Source organism: Babylonia areolata, chromosome 8 (assembly GCF_041734735.1).
Source record: "Babylonia areolata isolate BAREFJ2019XMU chromosome 8, ASM4173473v1, whole genome shotgun sequence".
Taxonomy (NCBI): Eukaryota; Metazoa; Mollusca; class Gastropoda; order Neogastropoda; family Buccinidae; genus Babylonia; species Babylonia areolata.
The window spans coordinates 18,542,747-18,569,537 of record NC_134883.1 but is presented as its reverse complement, the minus strand read 5'-3'; the positions used below and the strand labels follow the sequence as shown (position 1 = coordinate 18,569,537).

The 26,791-nt window shown below is 41.1% G+C and overlaps 1 protein-coding gene across 4 annotated transcripts in view; it reads left to right on the top strand.

Annotated features, from left to right (window-relative positions):
* LOC143284610 (neuroglian-like) overlaps positions 1–26,791 on the top strand; it is an 87,334-nt gene that overhangs the window by 41,726 nt on the left and 18,817 nt on the right. For 3 of the 4 annotated variants that reach the window (XM_076591448.1, XM_076591445.1, XM_076591446.1), the window contains exons 11-22: positions 944–1,101; positions 1,827–1,950; positions 3,640–3,823; positions 7,772–7,801; positions 10,151–10,343; positions 11,389–11,620; positions 12,672–12,802; positions 13,786–14,017; positions 14,505–14,627; positions 21,278–21,460; positions 21,804–21,932; positions 22,410–22,577. In XM_076591448.1, the coding sequence (XP_076447563.1) occupies positions 944–1,101; positions 1,827–1,950; positions 3,640–3,823; positions 7,772–7,801; positions 10,151–10,343; positions 11,389–11,620; positions 12,672–12,802; positions 13,786–14,017; positions 14,505–14,627; positions 21,278–21,460; positions 21,804–21,932; positions 22,410–22,577 (1,887 nt within the window). The remainder of the gene's footprint in view (positions 1–943; positions 1,102–1,826; positions 1,951–3,639; positions 3,824–7,771; positions 7,802–10,150; positions 10,344–11,388; positions 11,621–12,671; positions 12,803–13,785; positions 14,018–14,504; positions 14,628–21,277; positions 21,461–21,803; positions 21,933–22,409; positions 22,578–26,791) is intronic. The other variant, XM_076591447.1, reaches the window with a different exon arrangement.

Genomic DNA, 26,791 nt, shown 5'->3' with positions numbered 1-26,791 from the left:
GCGGAGACAGCTACGTCACATATAAAAGACTAAAGAGAGTAACTTTCATTTGAAAAATAACAATCAGGGTAAGCATTTCTGGAAAAGTGCTCTTGTTCTCACTGCAGCTTTCAGCTCACTCGGGATGACAAGTTTTCTCCCTTGCTTTTCCCCACAGACGGCCCATTTGTAAGGGTTTGGAAAAAAAATTACAAAAAATACTGTGTAAGAAAATGAAACTTTCAGAACTGGTTTATTACGTGTTGAGCTATTACATATAAAAAAATCAAATTTCTCATCTTATTTTTACAGTTTTGCCATATGTAGAAAATACTGCCAATTTTTCACCCCGAATCACCATACCCATGCTCGCTTTCTGCATTAAATTCGCTTTCTTCTTCGTCATCATCCACCTCTTCAGTGTTCGACCCTTCAGTTTGTAGCATTTCAAGTATTTTGGCAACCCTAAAACGTTGCCGTCACTGCCTTGTTCTCTTCACAACATTCTGAGAAGAGCCCGCTTTGCTAACAGGCTGGCACGCGAGCAGATGACTGGTCAGTGACTTTGTCAGCGTGTGTGCTAGACAGGCCACACATCCCAGGCTGATCAATCATACTGTTCGATTGTGGAGTGACCCAGAATAGTGCACTCTGCTTGGCTAATCACAAAATCATGTGTACAGCGCATGATGGAATTTTACTTTCGGAGAATGCTATTCCATTCCTTCGTCCGAATCCGAATACATTTTGTGTAGGAATGTGTGAGCATTCCTTTGTCCGGAGAGAGTTAATGAATGAAGTGATTTACTCATCATTACAAAGGCTGCTCAGTCATAATCACTGTAAAGCAGAAAACTGAGCAAATGAGCTAAACACAATCATGAAATAAGTTAACTGGTTGGTTCTCAGCATTGGGAAGCTTATCTCCTGACTGTTACAAGCCACGTTTTCTGTCGTGTTTCAGCAAAGACAGAGATCAGTTCTAAACCAAAGGACGAGAAAGTGAGCGCTGGAGAGAATGTGGTCTTCACATGCGGGGCGGTGACAGATGGTGAGGAAATGGAAAGGCTGCGATACATCTGGCTCAAAGACGGCAAAGAGGTGGACATCTCTGACCCAAGGGTGAGAAGCCGTTGTCATTTTCCTGTTGATGGTTTGTTGGCTTAACCCATTCAACCCCAAGGAGTTACAGCCTCCCCTGGCATACTGAGGTGGAAAAACGAAGAAAATATGCTGAAATTGATAGGGTTTCTTTCTCCCCAAAATTAGCATATGGGGACACAGCTGGAAATACTGTAGCACTTAGTTCCCTTTACTTGTGGTGTTCAATGTAGGAACATGTACATCATTTTAATGAAACCAATTTTGACGCCAGGGCAGTGCTCAGGCACAGGGCTGAATGGGTTAAAGGTTAACCTGTATCTAGGGCTCAGCATAGAAAGGTGGGGCCCAGTCCTCTCCTTGGTTTGTGTACTTCAGTGAATGGAGACTGCTGAATGGGACAGATTTATCAGATGAATTGAAGGTATGTCCTCCAGTAAATGAAAAAAGGAGGTTTAGTTTTAAAATGATAAACCACTCATGCAGCTGTTATCCCATTGTGTATGGACTTGGTCAGTTGAATCTCAACAAGGAAGAAGAAATGGTTAAGTATTATTTACTACTGTCAGAGAACACTGTTGATAACCATTTTCTGATCTCGCAGTGCGTCTTGGTGTGTACATGCAGTACAGGCTGCTGTTGTGTGCATTGTGTTAAACATTTTGTCGTCCAGTCAAGAGCAATGCTTGTGAGCCTGACCCCAGCCAGAGCACACTGTTTTAGCATGGAACATTGACTGCTGGCAGGTGAGGACCAAGGACGGGAAGCTGATCATCAACACGACAAACAGCAAGGACACAGGAGAATACACCTGCATTGCAACCAACGACTTGGACAAGGATGAAGCGTCAGCGACACTGGAAGTGAAAGGTGAGTTGTTGTGGTATTTGTTTCCATGAAATCCCTGAGTTTCTGCAGACCTCTTCAGTGTGCATGGAGGGAAACGTGATGAGATACCAAACAGCAGCATTTGACACTGTGAGCATGATTGATAGGTTAACATCCACTGTGAAGAGTTGTAAAGTAGTTATTGATAAACTAGTTATAGTTTTCAAGTGAGATTCTGGTGATTCATTTATTTTTCTCACATATACTTCTTCAAGAACTGATGTAATATGTTCTCTCCTTTTGCAGATTTTTCCATTCATTTGTGTGTGTGCGTGTGTGTGTGTGTGTGTTCTGGATCTGAATAAAATATGTTTCCTAGAGATTGTTATGTTGTGGTTAAACACAGATGCATGTGCATGCTTGTGCATGTGTAAGCGCGCACACACACACACATGGACACACACACACACCCTCCCCCACCCCATACACATGACAAACAAGTGCCTATCCATGGCTCTCATCCATACCTGCAACTCCAAACAGTACAACCCAACCCTGCACCCTCCTTGTCCTTTGTTAGGTGTGTGTTAGGTGTGTGTGTTTAAGGTGTGTGTAATGTGTGTGCAAGGTGTGTATGTGTAAGGTGTGTGTAAGTGTAAAATTTATTGTATTGTGTGTTACTTGCTGTAACTTTGTGAACTTATTAGCGATGGGTTTTTTTTTTCCATGGGATTTGCTCTGCATTATTCTTACACAGGTACTGAGTACAAATACGTATATTTATAAATATTTTTATGTGTATGACTGTGTGTTTGTTATAACAATGGCAGATATGTAAGTTGGCCATTGTGCTGATATCTTTATCATTGGAAAATAATGATTTATTCATTCATTAATTCATTCATTCAAGGAGGAAGGTGGCAGAATGGTTAAGACGCTTATTTGCCAGTACAGTGTCTGTGAGGATGTGGGTTTGAATCTCAGTCTCGCCCTTTGTCCCAAGTTTAACTGGAAAATCAAACTGAGGGTCCAGTCGTTCAGATGAGGTGATACGCTGAGGTCTCTGTGCAGCACACACTTGGCACACTGAAAAAGAACCCATGGCAACATAAGTGCTGTCCTCTGGCAAAATTCAGTAGAAAAAATGGACTCTGACAGGTACACAGATATATATATATACATGCATGCACTCAACGCCTGATCAGGGCACTGGATCATGCTGCTGGTCAGGTATTTGACTTTTAGATGTGTGATGTATGGTATGTTGATTTGTCCAAACACAGTGACGCCTCCTTGAGAAACTGAAACTGAAACCTGTTCCTTGAATCATTCATTCCTTGGTGTCAGGCTCGCCCAGACCATCCCACCAATGTGAACTTGTTGGGAACTGTTGGTAAAAAGATTCATATATTCATTTCTTCCTTCCTTCATTCCCTGCTGTCCAGCTCTCCAGGACCCTCCATACAACGTGAGCATGGCTGTCGTGTGGGGACATGGAGGTGGACCTCTACCATTTGAAAATAAAGATTCATTCATTCATTTCTTCACTCACTCACTCACTCATTCCTACCTCCCTTCTTTGGTGTTCAGCTCCCCATGGACCCTCCGTACAACGTGAGCATGGCGTCGTGTGGGGACATGGAGGTGGACCTCTACCATTTGAAAATAAAGATTCATTCATTCATTTCTTCACTCACTCACTCATTCCTACCTCCCTTCTTTGGTGTTCAGCTCCCCCGGACCCTCCGTACAACGTGAGCATGGCGTCGTGTGGGGACATGGAGGTGGACCTGACGTGGGAGTTCCGGGCCGAGCAGTCCAACTTCTCCCCCTTGCAGGAGTTCATCGTAGAATGCAACACCAGCCATGCCCCTGGGATGTGGCAGGAGGCTTTCAGGGTGTCTGCTGCGCAGAGGTGGGTTGGTCCTCAGTGTGTGTGTGTGTGTGTGTGAGAGAGGGTGCCTGCTTGACAGAGGTAGCTTTGCCCACAGTGTTTGTTCTTTAGTTTAACGTCTTTTCACTAAAAGTGATATTAGACGAGGGTAGGGAAAAATCGAGGGAAGGAAAAGAAATTACTATATACGTATGGCGGCAGTGTGTGTATGTGTGTGTGTATGAGGGTGTGTGTATGTGTGTGCATGAGAGTATGTGTGTGTGTGTTGAGTGTGTGTGTGTGTGTTGTGTGTGTACGTGTGTATGTGTGTGTGTATGTCTGTCTGTGTGTGTGTGTGTGTGTGTGTGTGTGTTGTGCATGGGGCAAACCCAGACCTTAGTATGGTGATTTTTTTCCCCAGGGTTGGAAGGAGTGGGTGGGGTGAGGGGGGTCATCAGTCAGTATGGTTTTAAAAGTTGGAAAAAAAGTTGTTGTTTTTTCCAGTAGATGTTTTATTTTCTAAGATACTAAGCAAAAAGGAATGTTTGATTGAAAAATGCATCACTTGTGTCATGTTTTCAGGCTGCCATTCACACAAAGCATATTCTGACACAGTTTCTTTCAGTTGAATTCTTTTTCTGAATTATGAAGTTGACATTGAAGTATTTTAGGAGGAAGCAAGCTATCTGTGATAGAGTCTAGGAGAGATGTTCCTGGTGAAGTATTTTAGAGCTGTCTATCATAGTGTGGGACAGATGTTCCTGGTGAAGTATTTTAGGAGGATGGAAAGTGTCTATCATAGAGTGTGGGACAGATGTACCTGGTGAAGTATTTTAGGAGGATGGAAAGTGTCTATCATAGAGTGTGGGACAGATGTTCCTGGTGAAGCATTTTAGGACAGAAGGTGTCTATCATAGAGTGTGGGACAGGCGTTCCTGGTGAAGTATTTTAGGACAGAAGGTGTCCATCATAGAGTGTGGGACAGGCGTTCCTGGTGAAGTATTTTAGGAGGATGGAAAGTGTCTATCATAGAGTGTGGGACAGATGTTCCTGGTGAAGCATTTTAGGACAGAAGGTGTCTATCATAGAGTGTGGGACAGATGTACCTGGTGAAGTATTTTAGGAGGATGGAAAGTGTCTATCATAGAGTGTGGGACAGATGTTCCTGGTGAAGTATTTTAGGAGGATGGAAAGTGTCTATCATAGAGTGTGGGACAGGTGTTCCTGGTGAAGTATTTTAGGAGGATGGAAAGTGTCTATCATAGAGTGTGGGACAGATGTTCCTGGTGAAGTATTTTAGGACGGAAGGTGTCTATCATAGAGTGTGGGACAGGCGTTCCTGGTGAAGTATTTTAGGAGGAAGGAAGGTGTCTATCATAGAGTGTGGGACAGATGTTCCTGGTGAAGTATTTTAGGAGGATGGAAAGTGTCTGTCATAGAGTGTGGGACAGGCGTTCCTGGTGAATTATTTTAGGAGGACAGAAGGTGTCTATCATAGAGTGTGGGACAGATGTTCCTGGTGAAGTATTTTAGGAGGATGGAAAGTGTCTATCATAGAGTGTGGGACAGGTGTTCCTGGTGAAGTATTTTAGGAGGATGGAAGGTGTCTATCATAGAGTGTGGGACAGGTGTTCCTGGTGAAGTATTTTAGGAGGATGGAAGGTGTCTATCATAGAGTGTGGGACAGATGTTCCTGGTGAAGTATTTTAGGAGGATGGAAAGTGTCTATCATAGAGTGTGGGACAGGTGTTCCTGGTGAAGTATTTTAGGAGGATGGAAGGTGTCTATCATAGAGTGTGGGACAGGTGTTCCTGGTAAAGTATTTTAGGAGGATGGAAGGTGTCTATCATAGAGTGTGGGACAGATGTTCCTGGTGAAGTATTTTAGGAGGATGGAAGGTGTCTATCATAGAGTGTGGGACAGATGTTCCTGGTGAAGTATTTTAGGAGGATGGAAGGTGTCTATCATAGAGTGTGGGACAGATGTTCCTGGTGAAGTATTTTAGGAGGATGGAAGGTGTCTATCATAGAGTGTGGGACAGGTGTTCCTGGTAAAGTATTTTAGGAGGAAGGAAGGTGTCTATCATAGAGTGTGGGACAGATGTTCCTGGTGAAGTATTTTAGGACAGAAGGTGTCTATCATAGTCTGGGAGAGATGTTCCTGGTGAAGTATTTTAGGAGGAAGGAAGGTGTCTATCATAGTCTGGGAGAGATGTTTGTGGCATGAAGGGGGTACTTGGGCTGCTTTGTGGTGAGAAAGCAGTGACTAGTGACTATTGAAAGAAGGGTTCCGTCTTTAAGGAGTCAGAATGGATTTGGTAGACTTGGCTGGCAATTCTGAAACTACTTCTTCTTCTTCTGCGTTCATGGGCTGCAACTCCCACGTTCACTCGCATGTACATGAGTGGGCTTTTACGTGCATGACCGTTTTTACCCTGCCATGTTGGCAGCCATACTCCGCTTTCGGGGGTATGCATGCTGGGTATGTTCTTGTTTCCATAACCCACCGAACGCTGACAAGGATTACAGGATCTTTAACGTGCGTATTTGATCTTCTGCATGCGTTTACACACAAAGGGGGTTCAGGCACTAGCAGGTCTGCACATATGTTGACCTGGGAGATCGTAAAATTCCCCACCCTTTACCCACCAGGCGCCGTCACCGTGATTCGAACCCGGGACCCTCAGATTGAAAGTCCAATGCTTTAACCACTCAGTTGTTACGCCCGTCAGCTGGCAATTCTGAAACTACTTAGGCAAATGGAAACTTTACCCTTCTATAATAGTATGATAACCATATTAGCACTTAGTCATTACAACTTGCACTGATACTTCAATAAGGATACTGTGTGTTTATACAGTGTGCGGATGATGATTAAATCTTTTGTGTGACTGAAGTTCAAATGTTCTTGAAACTGTGCACATAAGAGAGAGTGAGAGAGGGGGGGTGGCACTTTGAGAAAGAGGTAGACAGACAGACAAGAAACAGACTGACAGACAGACAAGAGAGAGAGAGAGAAACTGAGAGAGAGGGCGAGATAGAGAGAGGAAATAGACAGAGACAGAGAGGTAGAGAGAGATAGAGTTAATGAGAGAGAGTCAGACAGACAGAGTGAGTGAGAGAGAGACAGAGACACACAGAGAGAGAGAGAGAGAGAGAGAATGTTTGTGTGTCAATATTGAAATCGCAAGTGTCACTGAAATTTAAGCAGTCCTCAAATATATTGTTATCAGCCTGTGATGTTGATGTGTATTCTTCTAGTTTGTACATGTTGTTCTGGTAATATCCTTTGTTTTCCAAAGAGAACTTGAGAGGAAGAGAGACAGAGACAGAGAGAAAGAGAGAGATCCGCTTTGGGTACACAGAGTGATCATTATTATTTTGCTTTAAATCAGTTTAAAAGTTTATCAAAGGATATTGATTATTTGATTCATTGGTGTAATCACCTTTTGTTAGTTCTCAGAATTTGGTTGTTTTACACTCTTGATAATTATGATATAATTTACATTGCCATAAACCACAACAGTTAAAGAAACTCAAATTGCATCATCTCTATTCTACATAAATTATGTCCTTGCATCTGTTATATTTAACTCAGAAAACAATCATTGTGCATGGCAGTGTGTGTGTGTGTGTAAATGTTTTTGTGCATTTATGGTGTGTGTTTGTGTGTGTGTGTGGCTGTGTTTTATGTGTGTGTGTGTGTGTGTGTGTGTGTGTGTGTGTGTGTGAAGGGGGAAGAGTGGGAGGGAAAGAATGTGTGTGTATGTGCATGTATGTTTTACCAGTGTGATAACATACCCTGTACGCTCCCAGTCTCTCTCATTTCTACTGATCACTCACAAATTTCAGTCATTCAGCATGTTAACTCTCTCATTCTTTTGTTTCCTTCTCTCTGGGTTTTTCTGTTTACTGTTCTGATTATGAAAGGATTTTGTCACCAAAAGAAAGAAAAAACACTGTAGCACTGCCAATTTATACCAATGTGCAGCGTATACCAACGTCTCTCGAAGTATGGCAGGTAAGGTGACGAAGAAAGGAGTGCTTTCTGGGGTACAGCTGACACTGTGTGGTTACCGCTATCACAGGGTGCTGTGGCATACCTAGCAAAACTAGCTTGTGCTTGTTACGCAAGGAGTTAAGAGTTGGGAAGGAGAATTCTGGTGGAACCAGAGTGCTAGAGCGTCTGTTGATGAAGGGTGTGGACTGTAAGACCATGTTGTGGATTCATGGACTTGAATGTTATTGTGAGTGTAACTGACTGTACTGTACTGGATCTGAATTTTTTTTTTATAGTGAGTGTAATTGACTGAACTAGGAAGTCTTACCCTCAAGATGTTAGATTATTGGATAAAAAACAAAACAAAAAACAAAAAAAAACTGCAAACATGTGAACTGCCTGAAACGTGTATGAGATCTGCATGCAGGTGAAAAACCTGTCTACAGCAGTATTATCTTTTTTGCATGGCATTTGCTATGTAGTATTTTGAGTGTGACATGTAGCAGACTACTCATTCTCTTTATTCCACTCAGATTGGTAAAGCACCCCTTTATGTCAAATTCAAGGTCTCAGGTCAGAAACAATACTTCCTTCCAGCTTATCATCTGGTCAAAGTGAATGTGCTTTCCCTGCTACACCCCAAAACCCTGCCTTTTATTGTTTGGTTTTTCTACATTTTTATTTAGACCTTGGCAACCTTGCTTGCATTTAAAATAGATGTTTGTTTGAAGTAGGTCATGTTTTGTGTTTAGAGTCTTGATTATACATTAGGTCATTGTGGCTTTGTTTAGTTTTTTTCTTTGCATTTTGTTTTTGTCTGACACTTTTAAGTCATTGGTGCAAGTACACACACACACACACACACACACACACACACACAAAACAAACAAAACAAACAAAAAAACCTCACTCACATGCACACACAAACACACACTCACTCACACACACTTTATCTCTCCCTTGCTCATGCCCTCTCTGTCTGTCTATCTGACCCGTGTTTTGGGGGATCATTCCCAATTTATTGCCAGATCTGCTTGTGGGTTGCTGGGATTAGCAGTTGGTTCAGTTGTGGTTTTACAACATGACATTCTAGTTTTTGTACACTGTTTTAGGACAAGAAAAAAAATTCTGGACAGACCACACAGAATGACACAACAACATCCACTTGATTTTTGCATTCCAGTATTTTAAAGAGGGTACTGAATTAATTAGAATGAACATGCTTAAAGATATAGTCAAGACCGGATTTACAACTTCTTCTTTCACCATAGAAGTTTGATAACATTTTGACAAAGATTTGTTTTATGACAGTGAGCCAAAAAAGAGGGTGGGGGGGTCAATTTATACAGTTTATATACATGATCAAATTGCATCATTCAATTGTTCATATGAAAACAAATAATTGCAAAATATCAGATTACCAACAACAACAACAACAACAACAAAAGTTTTCTTTTTTTTTGTTCTTGTTGTTGAATGGTGCACAAGTATTTGAGTTTTTGTTACAGATTTTGTCATAGTTGTGTAACTTTTAACAGATCTACATTATGATAAAAAAAAAAAAACCCAGTGAAATGCTGATTAGTATTGACTGCTTTTGATGGAATTGTTTTGTTTCAAGTACACAGCTTTCAGTTTATCAAACACTCATTTAAGTTGTTGAGCAAAGATATGATTTGAATCAGTATAATTTTGTAAGTAACACCCTCCCAATCCTTCCTGACATTTTCATCATTTTCTTGTTGTTTCTAATTCAGCAGAGTTTACACTGAAGCAATGAAGGTTTTGCGTCTTGTTTCTTTTTCTTTCTTTTGTCAGTGAGTGTTAGTGTTTTAGGACTGCAACTTTTGTTGTTGTTTTTTGTTTGTCAAGTTGAGAAGATATTTTACATTTGCTATTATCAACATTGTTTTTGTTCATTCTACATTTTTAATGGATTTGCATTGTTACATTTTTTCTTTGTAGTAGTTTATATTTTTAATTCAAAGATATTGTACTTAGAAATAAAAACTAAGGAACCTTTAGTCAGGCAAAGGGTTCCTTTACAAAGTGTTTCCTGTTTTTTTTACTCAGAACTTCAGCCAGTTTACTGTCGAATGAAGACTACTTTTTGTATCTGTTATTCAGTCCTTTAGCGTAATAGTCAAGTATTGAAAAAAGATAACGTTTCTCTTGTATTTAGGTCCAGACAGTAATTCTGGAACAGACTCTGCAGAGGTTAGTTCTTTGTTTCCTTCTGTTCCATTTGGAAGAGTCAGGAATCAGACAGTTATCACATTGTAGACTCGCATTTGTGTAAATTAAGTATGTAATCTTCCATTTTTTTCTAATTTTGTGTGAGTTAGGAAGAAAAATGGATTTCTCTGGCAGGCAGGGAAAGCACAAGATGGATCCGTGGACAGCATACAGTTTCCGTGTCCGTGCCAGAAATTTGATGGGGGTTAGCGAGCCCAGCAACTTGACCCACCCGCCCTGTGAGTCAGCAGAAACCAGACCCTTCACCAATCCCGAAAATGTGAAAACCGTTGGCGACAAGACTGGCTGGCTGGTCATTGAATGGGAAGTATGTGCCTCTGCTTTTCCAGCTTTATAGTTAGTTCCTTGGTGTTTGAGGAATTCAGTCATTAAATCACAGATATGCAGCTCAGTTTTTGTAGTTTTCGTCAGCTCACAAGCATTAGGCAAAGTATTTGCTTCTGCTTTTCCAGTTTTAGTTAGTTCCTTGGTGTTTGAGGAATTCAGTCATTAAATCACTAATATGCAGCTGAGTTTTTGTCGTTTTCATCAGCTCACCAGCATTAGGTAAACCTGGTTATGGAGTGGGAAGTACATACCTTGTTTTTGCTTAGAAATTTTAATTAGTTCTTCAGCATTTGATGAAACAGGACTTTCAGAAAATGTGTGATGTGCATTTGGTTTTACTGAGTTTTTACTGGGAATAGAACACAATGTAAATATCATATATTTTTTATGTATCCAAATGGAAATTACACTATATTTGATGGAACACAGCTTCATGAAAGTTCATTGTCTTTGTTGAAACAAAGCTGCTCGTATAAAAATGTAGGTATCTGTTATACATGATAAATTTTAGTCCTTTCTTGACATGTTGCCAGAATATACAGAGAGTGGCAAGACCAATTGTTTTTAGATAGTCTATGAGATAGTCTGATTTTTTCTGTTTAAAACTAATTCTTTTCTTTCATGGCACATTCTTCACTCCTTGGTCAGAGCAATCCAGACAGATTCTGAGCTGTGTTGACAGCAGGCATGACCTGTTGCAACAGACTCTGCTGGAGCTTGCTTTGATTCGGCATCTACATTTTTGTTTTATAATACATCCCACGTTTTGTTTTAAATACAGAAGATGACATCAGTTCATTTTTTAATTTTGAAAAAATCTTTATAGATTAAATACTATTTGTTTATTATTTCTCTGTTACAATTTTTGTTTTGAAAACAAGCACCTACATCAGTAAAAACAAAAAAAACAAAAAACAAACAAACAAACAAACAAAAAAAAAACAACAACCAAGCAACCAACAAACAAAGCCCTAGAAATAAACCCCCACAAAAAATAAACAGACGACATTAATGATTTCTGCCAGCCAATGCCCAAGACCAAGCATGGCTCCAAAGACTTCCGCTATGAGGTGTCGTATCAAGGGGAGGACGACCCAAAGCCCCACACCAGGAACGTGACCAAGTGGGACCAGGACCGTCTGGAGGTGGAGGTGGACGGTGTCTTCAAGCCCTACACTGTCACTGTCAGGGCCTTCAACTCTCTGGGGGAAAGCCTCAAGGTGCCTGAGTCAGTCAAAGGGCACTCTGGAGAGGCTCGTAAGTTTGTTTGTTTGCTTTGGCAACAAACTGTTTTCTGTGCCAGACTTTTTACTGTTTCGCTGCCAAGTTTCTGTGTGAAAACCACTCACACTAGAGCGGCTTGTAAGTTAGTTTGTTTGTTTGCTTTGGCAAAAAAATGTTTTCTGTACCAGACTTTTTACTCTTTCACTGCCAAGTTTCTGAGTGAAAACCATTCACTCTGGAGAAGCTCGCGAGTTGTTTGCTCTGCAAAAACTATTCTGAGCCAGACTTCTAACTCTTTTGCTACCATGTTTCTGTGTGAAAAGCACTCCCCAGCATCAGATGTTTTAGACTTGACACTCAGTCACACAATTCAGTTCGTGTCAAAGCATGATAGTGGTCTTGTTCACTTCAAACTTGGTCAAAGGGGAAAGGTTAGTCAATTTCCTATTGCTTATGGAAGTTTTCAACTGTCAAGCTTTGTTACAATGTGAAAAATGGTCTGTCCACATGATCACTGAATGCCAACTAAAGTCTCCTGTGGCAGCAGAGGGGTTAAAATGTCCCTTTTTAGTAATCTGGGGCAACATCTGTTTAGTCTCTTGTTTATTGGATGCAAAGCCATCATTGCAAAGCAAAACTTTAAAAAAAAACAAGCAGATTTCGTAGGGTGTATAGTTAATCAAGTGTATTAATATGTTTCAGTTTTCTTTTTTACATGCCATTTATCATTGCCATTGATAAAGAAAATGTTGAAAATGATTCAGCTGACAGACCTTGAGGAATCTGGTACACAGCTCTGTGCAGCGCTCCAATGACTTTCCAGAGTCAAGAAAGAAGAAGAATCAAAATCAAAACCAAATCCTTAGAGTGCTGTTAAAATAATATGTTTCAAAAATCAAAGCAATGTGAATCATGTTAGAAAATAAATGGGTAAAAAGATTGTCGTGTTGGAAAATAAAAGGATAAAAAGATTGTCATTCCACAGACTTAGAATTTGTTTTATAGTATAAACTATTGAAACCTTACATACCACATGAACCAAACTGCAAAGATTATTACCATTATTATCATTATTTGTGTGCAGCTCCCAGTGTTGTGCCTCAAAACTTCGAGGTGGATCCAAACGAGACTGTCACGGCCACCAGCGCTGGGTTCATGTGGGACCCGGTGGACATCAGCCCTGAAAACATGAATGGGGAGTTCCAGGGCTACAAGGTGGGTTCTGGAGTGGTCAGCAAATCAGAGAAACACCACCACAATTTCCGGCCTATAAGGCACAACTTTTTTTTTCTCAGATCGGATCCCTGCATCTTGAGCTGTGTATGCTTTATCTGCATCTGGAAAATGAATTCTGACCAACACTTTGTTTCCATTTCCCCTCTCTGTCAAAACAGATCCATTACAGGAACAAGCATTCATGTTATTGTGCTTACGTCAGTATCTCACAAAGAATAGAATTTCTATTTATTTCCATTTCCCTTGTCTCTCAAAACAAATCTGCTCCTGGAAGAAGCTTTCTTATTATTGTGCTTACGTCATTATCCTGCAAAAAATAACGTTTCAATTTGTTTCCATTTCCCTCTGTCTCAAAACAGATCCACTACTGGAAGAAGCTTTCTTGGTAACAGCTTACGTCAATATCACGCAGAAAATAAGATTTCAGTTTGTTTCCGTTTCCCTCTGTCTCAAAACAGATCCACTACTGGAAGAAGCTTTCTTGGTAACAGCTTACGTCAATATCATGTAGAAAATAAGATTTCAGTTTGTTTCCGTTTCCCTCTGTCTCAAAACAGATCCACTACTGGAAGAAGCTTTCTTGGTAACAGCTTACGTCAATATCACGCAGAAAATAAGATTTCAGTTTGTTTCCGTTTCCCTCTGTCTCTCAAAACAGATCTGCTACTGGAAGAAGCTTTCTTGTTATTGTGCTTATCACAATACCCCCATAAAAAATTACATTTTGTTTCTTTTGTTACCGTTTCCTTTTTCTCTCAAAACAGATCCACTGCTGGAAGAAGCTTTCTTGTTATTGTGCTTACGTAAATATCCCACAAAAACTAACATTTCATTTTGTTTCCGTTTCCCCTCTCTGTCTCAAAACAGATCACTGTTGGAAGAAGCTTTCTTGTTATTATGCTTTCATCATTATCCAGCAAAAAAAAAAAAAATTCATTTGGTTACCTTGTCTCTGAAAACAGATCCGCTACTGGAAGGAGGATCAGATGGACAGCACACTGCACGAGGAGCTCATCATCATCCCAGACAGTCGCAGTCGTCGCGCCACCCCGCGAGGTAGCTATGACAACAAGATTCGTGGCAAGGTATCCAACCTGCCCTCCTTTTCTCGCATTGAGGCAGACGTGGTGGTCGTCAACAAGTACTTCAGCTCCAACGGAAGCAACGTCGTGAACTTCACCACTCCCGAAGGAAGTGAGTCATTCTTACGGTTACAGTGTGTTACTGGTGAGTTGTGTGGTGATGATGATGTGGAGACTTTCTTAGCGCCTGTCCTCAGTCGGAGACCAAGCGCTAAGCGCTTTACAACCACAGTCATTTGCAGAGTGGAGGGGTTTTTGTGTTTTTGTTGTTTTTGTTGTTGCTGTTGTCTTCTCTTATGTGATTGTTAAACAAAATGACAAAAAAGGGAGAGGAAAAAAAAAGGAGGAAAAGGAAACAAAATGCAAAACACTTGGTGAAAAAAAAACCGATGATTATAATTTTTGTTTGTTTACAACCCCAAGCAGAGTGGAGGTGTATTTGTGTGTGTGTCTGTGTCTGTGTCTGTGTTATTTTTTCTTATGTCACTGTTGACTGAAATGACAAACAAGGGAGAGAAAAAAAGAATTTAAAAAACACTATTAGCAATAACAACACTAAGTGAAAAAAACTGATGATTCTATTTATTGTGTGCTGCCAGTCCCCAGCCGAGTGGACTACCTGGAGGCACTGTTCCGTGGCTCTGCCCACTTCCTGCTGGAGTGGGGGCCACCCACTGAGGCCAACGGCATCCTGACTGGATATGAACTGGGATACATGAAAAGTCAGTGTGTGTGTGTGTGTGTGTGTGTGTGTGTGTGTGTGTGTGAGACAGAGAGAGAGACCACAAGAGAATTTTGTGTGCGAGTGTTCATGTAAGCATGTATCTGTGAGTGAGTGTATATGCATGTGTGTATGCTGTGTGTGTATGTGTGAGACAGAGAGAGGAGGGTGGGGGGGAGAGCATAACAGAATTGTGTGTGTGTGTGTGTTGTGTGTAAGAGAGAGAGCAAAAGAGAATTATGTGTGCATTCGTTTATGTGTACATGTAAGCATGCATCTGTGAGTAAGTGTATGTGCATGCATGTATGTTGTGTGTTTGTGTGTGTGTGTGTGTGTGTCAGAGAGAGAGAGAGAAAGAGAGAGAGCGAGAGAGAGCACATGTGTGCATGTGTACATGTAAGCTTGCATCTGTGAGTGAGTGTATATGCATGCATATGTGTGTTGTGTGTGTATGTGTGTGTGAGAGAGAGAGAGCACAAGGGAATAATGTGTGTGTGTTGTGTGTGTGTTGTGTGTATGTGTGTGTGTAAGAGAGAGAGAGCACAAGAGAATTATGTGTGTGTGTGTGTTCATGTGTACATGTAAGCATACGTCTGTGAGTGTATGTGCATGCGTGTGGTGTGTTGTATGTGTGTGCGCGTGTGTAAGAGAGAGAGAGAGAGCACAAGAGAATTGTGTGTGTGTGTGTTCATGTGTACATGTAAGCATGCATCTGTGAGTGAGTGTATGTGCATGCGTGTGGTGTGTGTGAGAGAGAGAGAGTACAAGAGAATGGCATGTGTGTGTGTGTTCATGTGCATCTTTGAGAGTATGTGCATGCGTGTGTGTGTTGTGTGCAAGATATGTTGTGTGTGTGTGTGTGTGCACGTGTGTGTGTGTGTGTGTGTGCACGTGTGTGTGTGTGTGTGTGTGTGTGCGTGCACTTGTTTGCCACTGAAAGAAAAGTTTTTGAAAAATGTCAAATTGATGCTATAAAAATTCGAAGTTTTAGAACTTGTTGCCATAATGCCAGGCCAGTCAAAACATTTTAGAAAGAAACAATATTTACTCTGTGTTGCTTATGTTGTCAGGGAAAACCCATTTACTGTTGTCTCAGATTGCATCATTTTCTGGTTGTTTAACCCTTTCAGTGCCAAGCCTATTAATTTTTATGATCAGTGACAACAATTTGCAAAGGGATTTTTTGGTCGCTGAGGGTAATGTATTTTTTTTTTTTAATCATAGCAGACAGACTGCTTAAACAGACTATTAAAAAAAACTATTCTTTTCTCAAAGGAAAATAAACACAATCCAATCATGACAATTTCACATGATTTTAATGATTTTTCGATAGGAACATTCCTTCAGTGTTATGGATGGAAATTTCCATCCATGGGCACTTTTTGTATACCAGAAGGGGACAGAAATTTCTGTTCCGGGGTTTGATTGTTTGCAAAGCTTTCTCGCTTTCTGATTGTTTATCATCTTTTTGTTCAGTCCCAAAACAGCGTAAGTAAACCATGGGGGTAAGAACACATTGTCAGCATGCACTCCTCAGCTGCATCATTGATGTCAGGCATCAGAGTCATGAGCATTGAAGGTTCTTGAGAGTAAAGCTTGGACATTCACAAATGCTGCATCTTTCCATGGTTGGAAACTTTCTTACTGGTCCCCTGAAACTTTCATCCTTGGATGCATGTAAACCGCCTGCCACAAAAGATGGATCATACAGATCCAAGCTTTTTTCGTCTTGTTTTTCAGTTTCTTTTTCTTTCTTTCGTTTTTTTTCTCTTTTTTTTTTCAAAGTATAACAAATTATATCCTATCAAGTTATGCAGAGCATCCTTTTATTCATTTATTATTTGTATTCAAATAAAAAAAAAAAAGTTTTCATAGTCTAACATTTGTTTCCATTGATGGTTCTGATGTGTGATGGATGCCTACTTACAGGAAAGTGAAGTAACACCAACTAAACAAACTGATGTGGGCTGCAAAACAAATACACTGACAAGCAATCCAGCCAACTGATCAGCTAACTCACTAATGTAACAAAAAATTATTGTACAAACCAAGAAACAATCTTTTTTTTTTTTTTTTTTTGGTGGCCTCAGTTGCATGCAAGAAACAGTCTGATGCTCCTAAAGAAGTCTGACGATATTACAGTAAACAAACAATCATAAGATAAAACTGTATAGTTCAGAACACAAATCGTCAGAAATTTAAATCAAGTATGGAAAACATTCTTTGAATTCTTCTTCTCCTTTGTGGGCTGCAACTCCCATGTTCACTCATATGTACATGGACTTTTACGTGCATGACCATTTTTACCTTGCCATGTAGGCAGCCATACCCCATTTTCAGGGGTGTGCATGCTGAGTATGTTCTTGTTTCCATAACCCACCAAATGCTGACATGGATCTTTAACGTGCGTATTTGATCTTCTGCTTGCGTATACACATGAAGGGGGTTCAGGCACAAGCAGGTCTGCACATATGTTGACCTGGGAGATCAGAAAATCTCCACCCTTTACCCACCAGGCGCCATTACCGAAATTCGAACCCGGGACACTCAGATTGAAAGTCCAACACTTTAACCCTTTTGCTGCCAGGAAAATAAAATTTAAATGAAAACTATTTGCCAGGGTTTTTTCACAAAAAATGGGTATAAATTTTCCAAAAATTCTGTGTATAAATTTTCCAAAAATTCTGTGCTCTTTGTTATTGGAGAAAGAGCCATAAAAGTATATATTTTCTGAAAGGGAAATGAATAAAGAATACAAAACACATGCTGTTTTCCCATTTTATATATTCTTTGTGACATGCTGTTGTTTTGAAATCAGTGTTTTGTTTTTTGTCACATTTTCAACTTGTTTATTACAAACATTAGTCAGGTAATTTGCACAAAAATATCATATTTTCTGGACAAATGGATATCTGCAAACACAAAATCATACTAGAACAACCACAATATATATATATTTTTTTTAAGGGATAGATACACAATACATTGTGACTTCTCCAAGTGATAAGATGGATGTGAGGCCACGTCCCCTCAGTCTCCACCCCCCTCCTCTTCACCCCTCTCACATGGTCACTTGATCCAGTTCTCATCAGACCATGCTGGCTGAGTGCCAAGAATATCACTCACACTGTGTCCTGCTACTAATTCGGTCGTGTTCTGTCGTCTGCTAACATCTGTACAGCCAGCATCACTCACTGACAGTCGCATCTTGGGCACTTTCCTGATTGCTCCCTTTATTTTCTGTCAGATCGTTCTATAAATGTTCATCACTGTCTTCTCCTTCGAATTTACGCTTCAATTCTTTCTGACCATCAGATAAAGAAAGAAGTCTTGGTTGATTTAGTTCATCACGATCGCATGTCTTGAGCACGGCGTCAGTCTGACATTTTGTTGAGCAAGCAAGGAGAGAAGTCACACGAACACTGGGACAGTGACCCACCCAAAACGTTCAAATAAAGGACTGCTTCATGACGTAGATGGGGTTTCTAGCTATGAATAGAATCTAGAGAGATTCACCAGGCTAAAGCTACCACTATTTTTGTCAACGAAGTGAATGCAAACCTGGGAAAAGTCAGAATATTTCCATAACGAGTTATCTCGTCATTGTGGCAGCGAAGCATCCATGCTTGCCATGTTGAGTTATCTCGTCATATAGGCAGCCTAGGGGTTAAACACTGGGCTGTTGTGCCCGTCATTCTTTGAATAAAAAATGAAAGGAATGACATAAAAGTCAAAGAAGACAGGGGTTTAAAAAAATCTGGATAAATTTTAAAAAATGGAAGTAAATATGCAGATCAGCTCATGGCACAGTGAATTTGACTTGAAGCATGCTGGAAAAACCCCAGGTCAGGACAAGTGAAAGGAATGAAAACTGTCATGATTTTGAACGTTAAAGGATACTGTGCATTTTGTCTTTTTGTCTCTTCAGTCTGATTCTTCAACTTATCTGTGAATGTGCATTAGCGTGTGGTGTGTGCCTGCATGTGTACTTGAGTGAGCACTCAGACACATGTGTGAACATGTGTGCATCTTGTTATATGGTGGAGTGGTGGACCAGTGGAAACGTGTCTGCCTTGGAAGTGTTTGAATGTGAGAAGACTGGATTAAATCCCACAATCACCAGTTTTTTCCTCCCCACCACCAGACCTTGAGTGGTGGTGTGGATGCTTATCATTTGGATGAGGTGATGAACTGAGGTCCCATGTGTAGTGTGCTCTTAGATTCTGTCATGAACCATGCATGATTGGTATCTTTGTGTTTCCATAACCTTTTGAACTTAGACTTGGATTATACTGGATTTTTGATACATCAGTATATAATATATATTTGATTTTCTGCATGTGTGTACACATAAGGCAGTGTTCAGCCAGTATAGCAGATCTGCACATCTGTTGACCTTGATGATCAGAAAAATCTCAACCCTTAACCCACCAGGTGCCTCTGACATTTGAACCCAAGACCCACAAGAGTGAATGTTCAACGCTCTAATCCACTGATTTTTATGCCTCTACTTCCATACTCACAGCTTATCTGATTGTACCTCTGTCATTATTCTTATGATTGATATTTTGAGGTTGGGTGCATTAGGGTAAGACGTTGTGTGCTGCTGTGTGCTATTGTGGTGGATGGTAGGTTGGAGAGAGGAACAAGCAGTTTAACACCAGTGTTCTGTGGGAATCATGTCTCTGTGCTGAGTGTCAGAGTGCCCAACAAATTACTTTATGGTGGAGTATCACTGTCACTAACACTACTATACTGGCACTACTACTGTTGCTGCAGGCAGTTCTGACTGCTACTGTTGTTTTTGTTTCAAGTGAGATGATATGAATAGATCTATCCCTTCTTGTATTACAGTTGTAATTATGGTATCAGTTAAACAACAGATGACATGTTTTTGTGTTGATGTTTTTAAGCCAGGATTAGTAAGCATTTGCGTCCCCCATTCTTCCTGTCTTCGGTGGTCACAATGCTCGTTGCCATTTCCACTCAGGGATACAGTGATTGCAAAGAAATGTGTTCCAAACCCCACAAATTGTTCCTTTAAAAAAACAAATTTTAAAAAAGAACAGTACAAAAATGCAATCATATTGACAACTGAATATCTATCTGTCTATCTATCTGTCAGTCTATCTATATATATATATATGTATGTATGTATATATATATATGTATGTATATATATATATATATATATATTAGCTCCATTCAGAAATGTTTGCCATTTCTCTCTCACTGCCACAAACTTTGCAAGCCCTCTGTACAGTGATCGGTCAGCTGCAGAGGCGACATTGGGAGCCTCCATCAACAACAGCCTTTGATTTTCTATATGACTGTCAGCAAGGCACAGTCTCTCAGCAGTGTTGATTCTGCTCTGGAGGCTAAAGCTTGGCTCACTGGTCTAGGTGCTGGCAAGGCCAGTGTATTTCGCCAGCATTAAAAGATCAGGAAAATCATCACAGTAATCCACAACTGTTTGCTGAGAAGCCTGTCCAAACCAAAGATCCCCTCAGTGTTACACAGAATGGAAGAAGTAAGGTTTTCAGGTTATACCTGTTGATTGGAGGTGTGCTGTTGCCAGCAGGACTGCAGATCTGTGGTTTAAACTTTTCATTTTTAGGAGCATTAATTTTGTTAACTCACTCAGTACGGCCAGTCCTCTCTTCTCCTCTACACAGACCCCTCGGATGTCCAGTGGGTGTCTGAATGACCCAACCTTTAGTTTCCGTTGTCAGAACTGTGGTATTCTTTGTCAACATTCACCTCTTCAGTATAAGAGCGTTCCGCTTGCAATATTTTGATGATGGTAATTGGGATGAAACGCTGTTAACGTCGTCTCGTATGGAGAGAGTTAAAGTGGTCATTTATTGTGAGAACATTTTGTTACTGCTATTCATGTTTCCATTCAGAGATGAAAGTTTCCAGAGTTTTTTTGTTGATCTAAAAATATTAAACAAAGTGTTAAGTCACACACTACATTTTTTACATGTTGAATTGTTCTTGGAAACTTCCAGTGCTGTCCTATCTCAAACATCAAAGATTATTGTTGATATTCAGTGTTTTGCAGTTAATTATTATTGTTGATGTTCCTTCTTTTGCTTTTGATAATTATTGTTGTAACTAGTTTTTTTAGTGAATGATTATTGTTCACATTCTGTGTTTTGCACTCTATGATAATGATTGATATTCAGTGTTTTGCAGTTAATGTGATTACTGTTGATATTTGATGATTTGCAGTTTATGATTTTTGTAGATTATTCAGTGTTTTGCAGTTGATAGTTATTGTTGATATTCAGTGTTTTGCAGTCAGTGATTATTATTGATATTCAGTGTTTAGCATTTAATGTGATAATTGTTGACATTTGGTGTTTTGCAGTTAATTATTTTTGTTGATATTCAGTGTTTTACAGTTAATGCTTATTATTGATATTCTTTAGTAGTAGTAGTATTTTTATGTATTTATCTATTATTTTTTATTGATTTATTTTATTTTATTTTATTTTATTTTTTCTCAAGGCCTGACTAAGCGCATTGGGTTACGCTGCTGGTCAGGCATCTGCTTAGCAGACGTGGTGTAGCGTATATGGATTTGACCGAATGCAGTGCCTCCTTCTTGAGCTACTGATACTGATATTGATATTCTGTATTTTGCAGTCAACGGTCTGGTGCTGGACGATCCTAAGGTTCATCGAGATGACCTCCCACCAAGTCAGCGGCGAGCAAACATAGATGGATTAGACGCAGATTCGCTTTACCGTATCTATGTGGCTGCCCGCACAAAAATAGGACCTGGACAAAAATACTTTATCGATGTTCGCACTTCGCGTGATAACTCTGGTGAGTTTTGATATTACTCAAACAAAGGTTACAATTGAAAAGACAAAAATGAATAAATAGAATTGTGCATTAGCTGTTAGACAAGCAGGCAGACCCAAGGAATATGGGGTAAACTTGTCTTTCCTTTTTTTATCTGTGTCTTTTTTTTTTTCTTTTTTTTTTACTGAATCCTGTTTATAAAAATGTATATGTTTGAGGTCCATCATCGTCTGTCCAGAATAGAAAACCTGGAAGCAAACCTGATTCACACCATTCATTTCTCTTCTATATTTCACAAACTGCACAGTTTCTTTTACAATGAATCTATTTGAACATTGCATTTTTGCATCACTGTGTGTCTCAGAGCTTGCTGAGCCCAGGATCACATCAGTGTACCCATCAGAACATGGAGTCAACATCTCCTTCAGCCTTTCTGATGAGGAGAAAGGTCAACGAACCTCCTCAGTCTACTACTTGGAGTACAGGAAATTTGGTGAGTCCAGAGGATATTTGAGACTCAGGACTCAGGACTCCAGACTGTTCTACTGTCTGTACCTTGGGACAGGAATTCACTGTTCGACATGCCCAAATGTTAGAATAAAATGTAAATAAACTATAAACTGAGTCAGTTATGAGTAAGTCAAGAAAGTGTTTACATTAAAAATGTAATCGCACACACACACAAACACACTAACTCTCTCTCTCTCTCTCTCTCTCTCTCTCTCACACACACACACACACACACACACACACACACATTACTCTCCTCCTCCCATCTTTAATCCACAAAGTAACTCCACCATGCTGTTCTTTTGGAAGTAATGTGGATTCAGTAAGGCTCACGTTTTCCCTTCTGGCGAAAGAGAAAAACTGAATTCAGAAAAAATGCCTGCCTAAGGCATGGATTTGAAGCCAGACCCTCACAGTCATTGTGCAAGCATCTTAACCACTGTGCCTCCTGCCTCCCCAGGGGACCATGACTGGGACAGGGACAACGAGGGGGCCACGGACCACTTTTGGCTGACGCTGAAGGAGCTGGATCCGGCCACAACGTACGAGGTGCGTGTGGTGTCCGTGCCCAAGACGGGAGACCAGACCAAATCCAGCAGGGAGACACGCTTCATCACCACCGGGTTTGGTAAGACTGCCTCACTTTGTCCCACTCACACTGTCTTTGTGGGTCTTTAACTTTTAACTCAGTACTGCCAGTTAGCTCCCCTGACTTTCCCCACAGACCGTCCATCTGTTTGAGTAAGAAGTTAAATCACCAAAAAACCAAATGTTAGAATTTATGAACTGAAAACTTCCAGACTGATCAGTAACATGGTGGTGTGTCCATCGAGATCGATGATGACCATCGTTGTCATCCAGATGGGGGAGGGTGGTGGTGTGGTGGGGGGAAGGATGCTCATGAATCTATCTGTGAGTGCGCAGATGGCTGAATAGTCCAATCTGCGCACGAAATGTTCGCTGACAGTTGGGGCAGACAAAGACAGGCATATCATTGTCAGGGAGCTTGTTTGCCCGTGACTTTCTGGCCTGCCTCTTCTCAACAGCTGCAGCAGTCCTGTTGGCCTCGCACAACCTGGCGCCTTTGTGCACAGCAGCGCGCCATTTGTCACGGTCCACTGCAGATTCCTCCCAGGAGTCAGGGTTGATATCAAACGCTTTCAGAGAGACTTTCAGAGTATCTCTGAAGCGCTTCTTCTGACCTCCGTGTGATCTCTTCCCTTGTTGCAGCTCGCCATAGAAGAGCCTTTTGGGCAGCCGATGGTCTGGCATGCGCGCCACGTGTCCAGCCCAGCGAAGCTGGGACTGCATCAGGATGGTGAAGATGCTGGGAAGGGTGGCTTTTGCGAGCACCTCTGTGTCTGGGGTCTTGTCTTGCCACTTGATGTTCAGTAGCTTCCTGAGGCATGTTGTGTGGAAGTGGTTCAGCTTCTTGGCATGTCGTTGGTACACTGTCCAAGTTTCGCAGGCGTACAGTAGTGTGGGGAGAACTACTGCTCTGTAGACCTTTAGCTTGGTCTCAAGACTAATGCCTCTTCTGTTCCAGACATTTGCATTCAGTCTACCAAAAGTTGCGCTTGCTCTTGCAATTCTGACGTTCACTTCATCGTCGATGGTCGCATTTCGTGACAGTGTGCTGCCAAGGTATGTGAACCGCTCCACCGCACTGAGTCTCTGACCGTTGACTGTGATGTTGGGCTCAACGTAGGGTTTCTCTGGGGCTGGCGAGCTAGTTGAGGACAAAATAGAAAACTTCCTCCCTTCTTATGCTATCATACAGTGAGACGATGAAAGCATCCATATTTTTTGTTCAAAATTTGCACAAACTGATGACTTATAAACAAACCCAGGAAAGCACACAGAAATTGAAACATATTAAATTCAGAACACTGCATAGCCACAATAGGGCCCCTTCATCTAATTCTGCTGTCTGCCTTGTGACAGAAGAAAATGGATCAGACCCCATAGTTGACACACACTGTTCATATGAACCAGTCATTGTGAAAATAACCCTCCTGCGTGCAAGCACAGCAACACACACTGCATTTATTGTTCACAGTGGAGAGTTGAAAGGTCTGTTAAAATATTCTTAGCTTATAACGTCATTATGGAAATTAGGTGACACTCCAAAAATTCAAAACTATCTAAAGCCCTGATTTGGCTCCTTTGTCTGAAACAGTTGTGAACAGTAAGGCCTCGATTGGGGCCATTCGTCCAGAGTGAGCCAAAAATATCTTATTGATGTCACGCAATCCAGTCTGAACCATAAAATCTTCCACCACCAGACGATTCACTGCAAAAATGTGAATAGCAACTCTGACAGGGGAAAATGATCAAACAATGCACTCCTGAACTAAAAGAAAGTATATTATCAGAAAGGAAAAAAAGGAAGGAAAGAGACAATACAACCTTTCCCAGTCTCTCCAAGGAAAGACATATTCTAGACTTTTCAGCAACCGCAAGGAAGGAAAGAAACAATACAAACTTTCCCAGTCTCTCCAAGGAAAGACATATTCTAGACTTTTCAGCAACCGTTCTTTATCTCATTGAATCCCAAGCAGGAACACTGCTCTGGCATAAAAATTTGTTTCTTTAAAATGGTTTCCACATTCTAACACATGCATAAAGCACAAGTGAAGGGAACTAGCTTCTACAGTATTTCTGGCTATTGTCCATACATGTCAGCTGTGAGGAGACACTGGTTGTTCCTGGCAGTGTCCATACATGTCAGCTGTGAGGAGACACTGGTATTTCTGGCAGTGTCCATACATGTCAGCTGTGAGGAGACACTGGTATTTCTGGCAGTGTCTATACATGTCAGTTGTGAGGAGACACTGGTATTTCTGGCAGTGTCTATACATGTCAGCTGTGAGGAGAAACTGGTATTTCTGGCAGTGTCTATACATGTCAGCTGTGAGGAGACACTGGTATTTCTGGCAGTGTCCATACATGTCAGCTGTGAGGAGACACTGGTTGTTTCTGGCAGTGTCCATACATGTCAGCTGTGAGGAGACACTGGTATTTCTGGCTATTGTCCATACATGTCAGCTGTGAGGAGACACTGGTATTTCTGGCTATTGTCCATACATGTCAGCTGTGAGGAGACACTGGCTGTTCCTGGCAGTGTCCATACATGTCAGCTGTGAGGAGACACTGGTATTTCTGGCAGTGTCCATACATGTCAGCTGTGAGGAGACACTGGTATTTCTGGCAGTGTCCATACATGTCAGCTGTGAGGAGACACTGGTTGTTTCTGGCAGTGTCCATACATGTCAGCTGTGAGGAGACACTGGTATTTCTGGCAGTGTCCATACATGTCAGCTGTGAGGAGACACTGGTATTTCTGGCAGTGTCCATACATGTCAGCTGTGAGGAGACACTGGTATTTCTGGCTATTGTCCATACATGTCAGCCGTGAGGAGACACTGGTATTTCTGGCAGTGTCCATACATGTCAGCTGTGAGGAGACACTGGTATTTCTGGCTATTGTCCATACATGTCAGCTGTGAGGAGACACTGGTATTTCTGGCTATTGTCCATACATGTCAGCTGTGAGGAGACACTGGTATTTCTGGCAGTGTCCATACATGTCAGCTGTGAGGAGACACTGGTATTTCTGGCAGTGTCCATACATGTCAGCTGTGAGGAGACACTGGTATTTCTGGCAGTGTCCATACATGTCAGCTGTGAGGAGACACTGGTATTTCTGGCAGTGTCCATGCTGTAAACTACGTAGGGTCGAATGGGTTAAAACATACTTCTTTCCAAAAGAGCTCCACCTCCCCCCTCTTTCAGGTCTATAGTTTCTCCAGCTTTTAATGTTTACATGCAGTTATAAGTTTTTTCCTTTTATATTATTGAATCAAGGTTACACAAGCATGAAATGACTGGTCTGAAAGAGCTTAATCTGTTCACAAGATAGCAACTCCTGGTGGTTAAATAAAAGCCATCAATAAATAAGCATCTTTTATTGAAAATCTTGTGACCCAGAAGTTTGTAGAATCAGATTGGAAAAGTTTATTGTAATGCATTGTGAAAATGCTGGTGTTTTTGGAATGGATCGGGTGTTTTCTTTTGTTGATCATCTTGTTTGACATTCAGTAATGCTTGATGTGTAACATGTTTCCATTCAGTGCAGGTGTGGCTGATTTGTTGTTTTTGAGTATGTCTCTGTGATGTGCAACATGATTATATTGATGTCTCACTCATATTTCAAGTTGGCCGTCTGTCGGCATTTTCAGTGTTGGCTGTCTGTCGGCATTTTCAGTGTTGGCTGTCAGCATTTTCAGTGTTGGCTGTCTGTCAGCATTTTCAATGTTGGCTGTCTGTCGGCATTTTCTTTGGCTGTCTGTCAGCATTTTCAGTGTTGGCTGTCTGTCGTCATTTTCAGTGTTGGCTGTCTGTCAGCATTTTCAGTGTTTGCTGTCTGTCAGCATTTTCAGTGTTGGCTGTCTGTCGGCATTTTCAGTGTTGGCTGTCTGTCGGCATTTTCAGTGTTGGCTGCATTTTCAGTGTTGGCTGTCTGTCAGCATTTTCAGTGTTGGCTGTCTGTCAGCATTTTCAGTGTTTGCTGTCTGTCAGCATTTTCAGTGTTGGCTGTCTGTCAGCATTTTCAGTGTTGGCTGCCTGTCGGCATTTTCAGTGTTGGCTGTCTGTCGGCATTTTCAGTGTTGATAGCTGTCGGCATTTTCATTGTTGGCTGCATTTTCAGTGTTTTTGTTGCCTGTCAGCATTTCAACTGTGGCTGTCTGTGGCATTTTCAGTGTTGGCTGTCTGGTCAGCATTTTCAGTGTTTGGCTGTCTGTTGGCATTTTCAGTGTTGGCTGTCTGTCGGCATTTTCA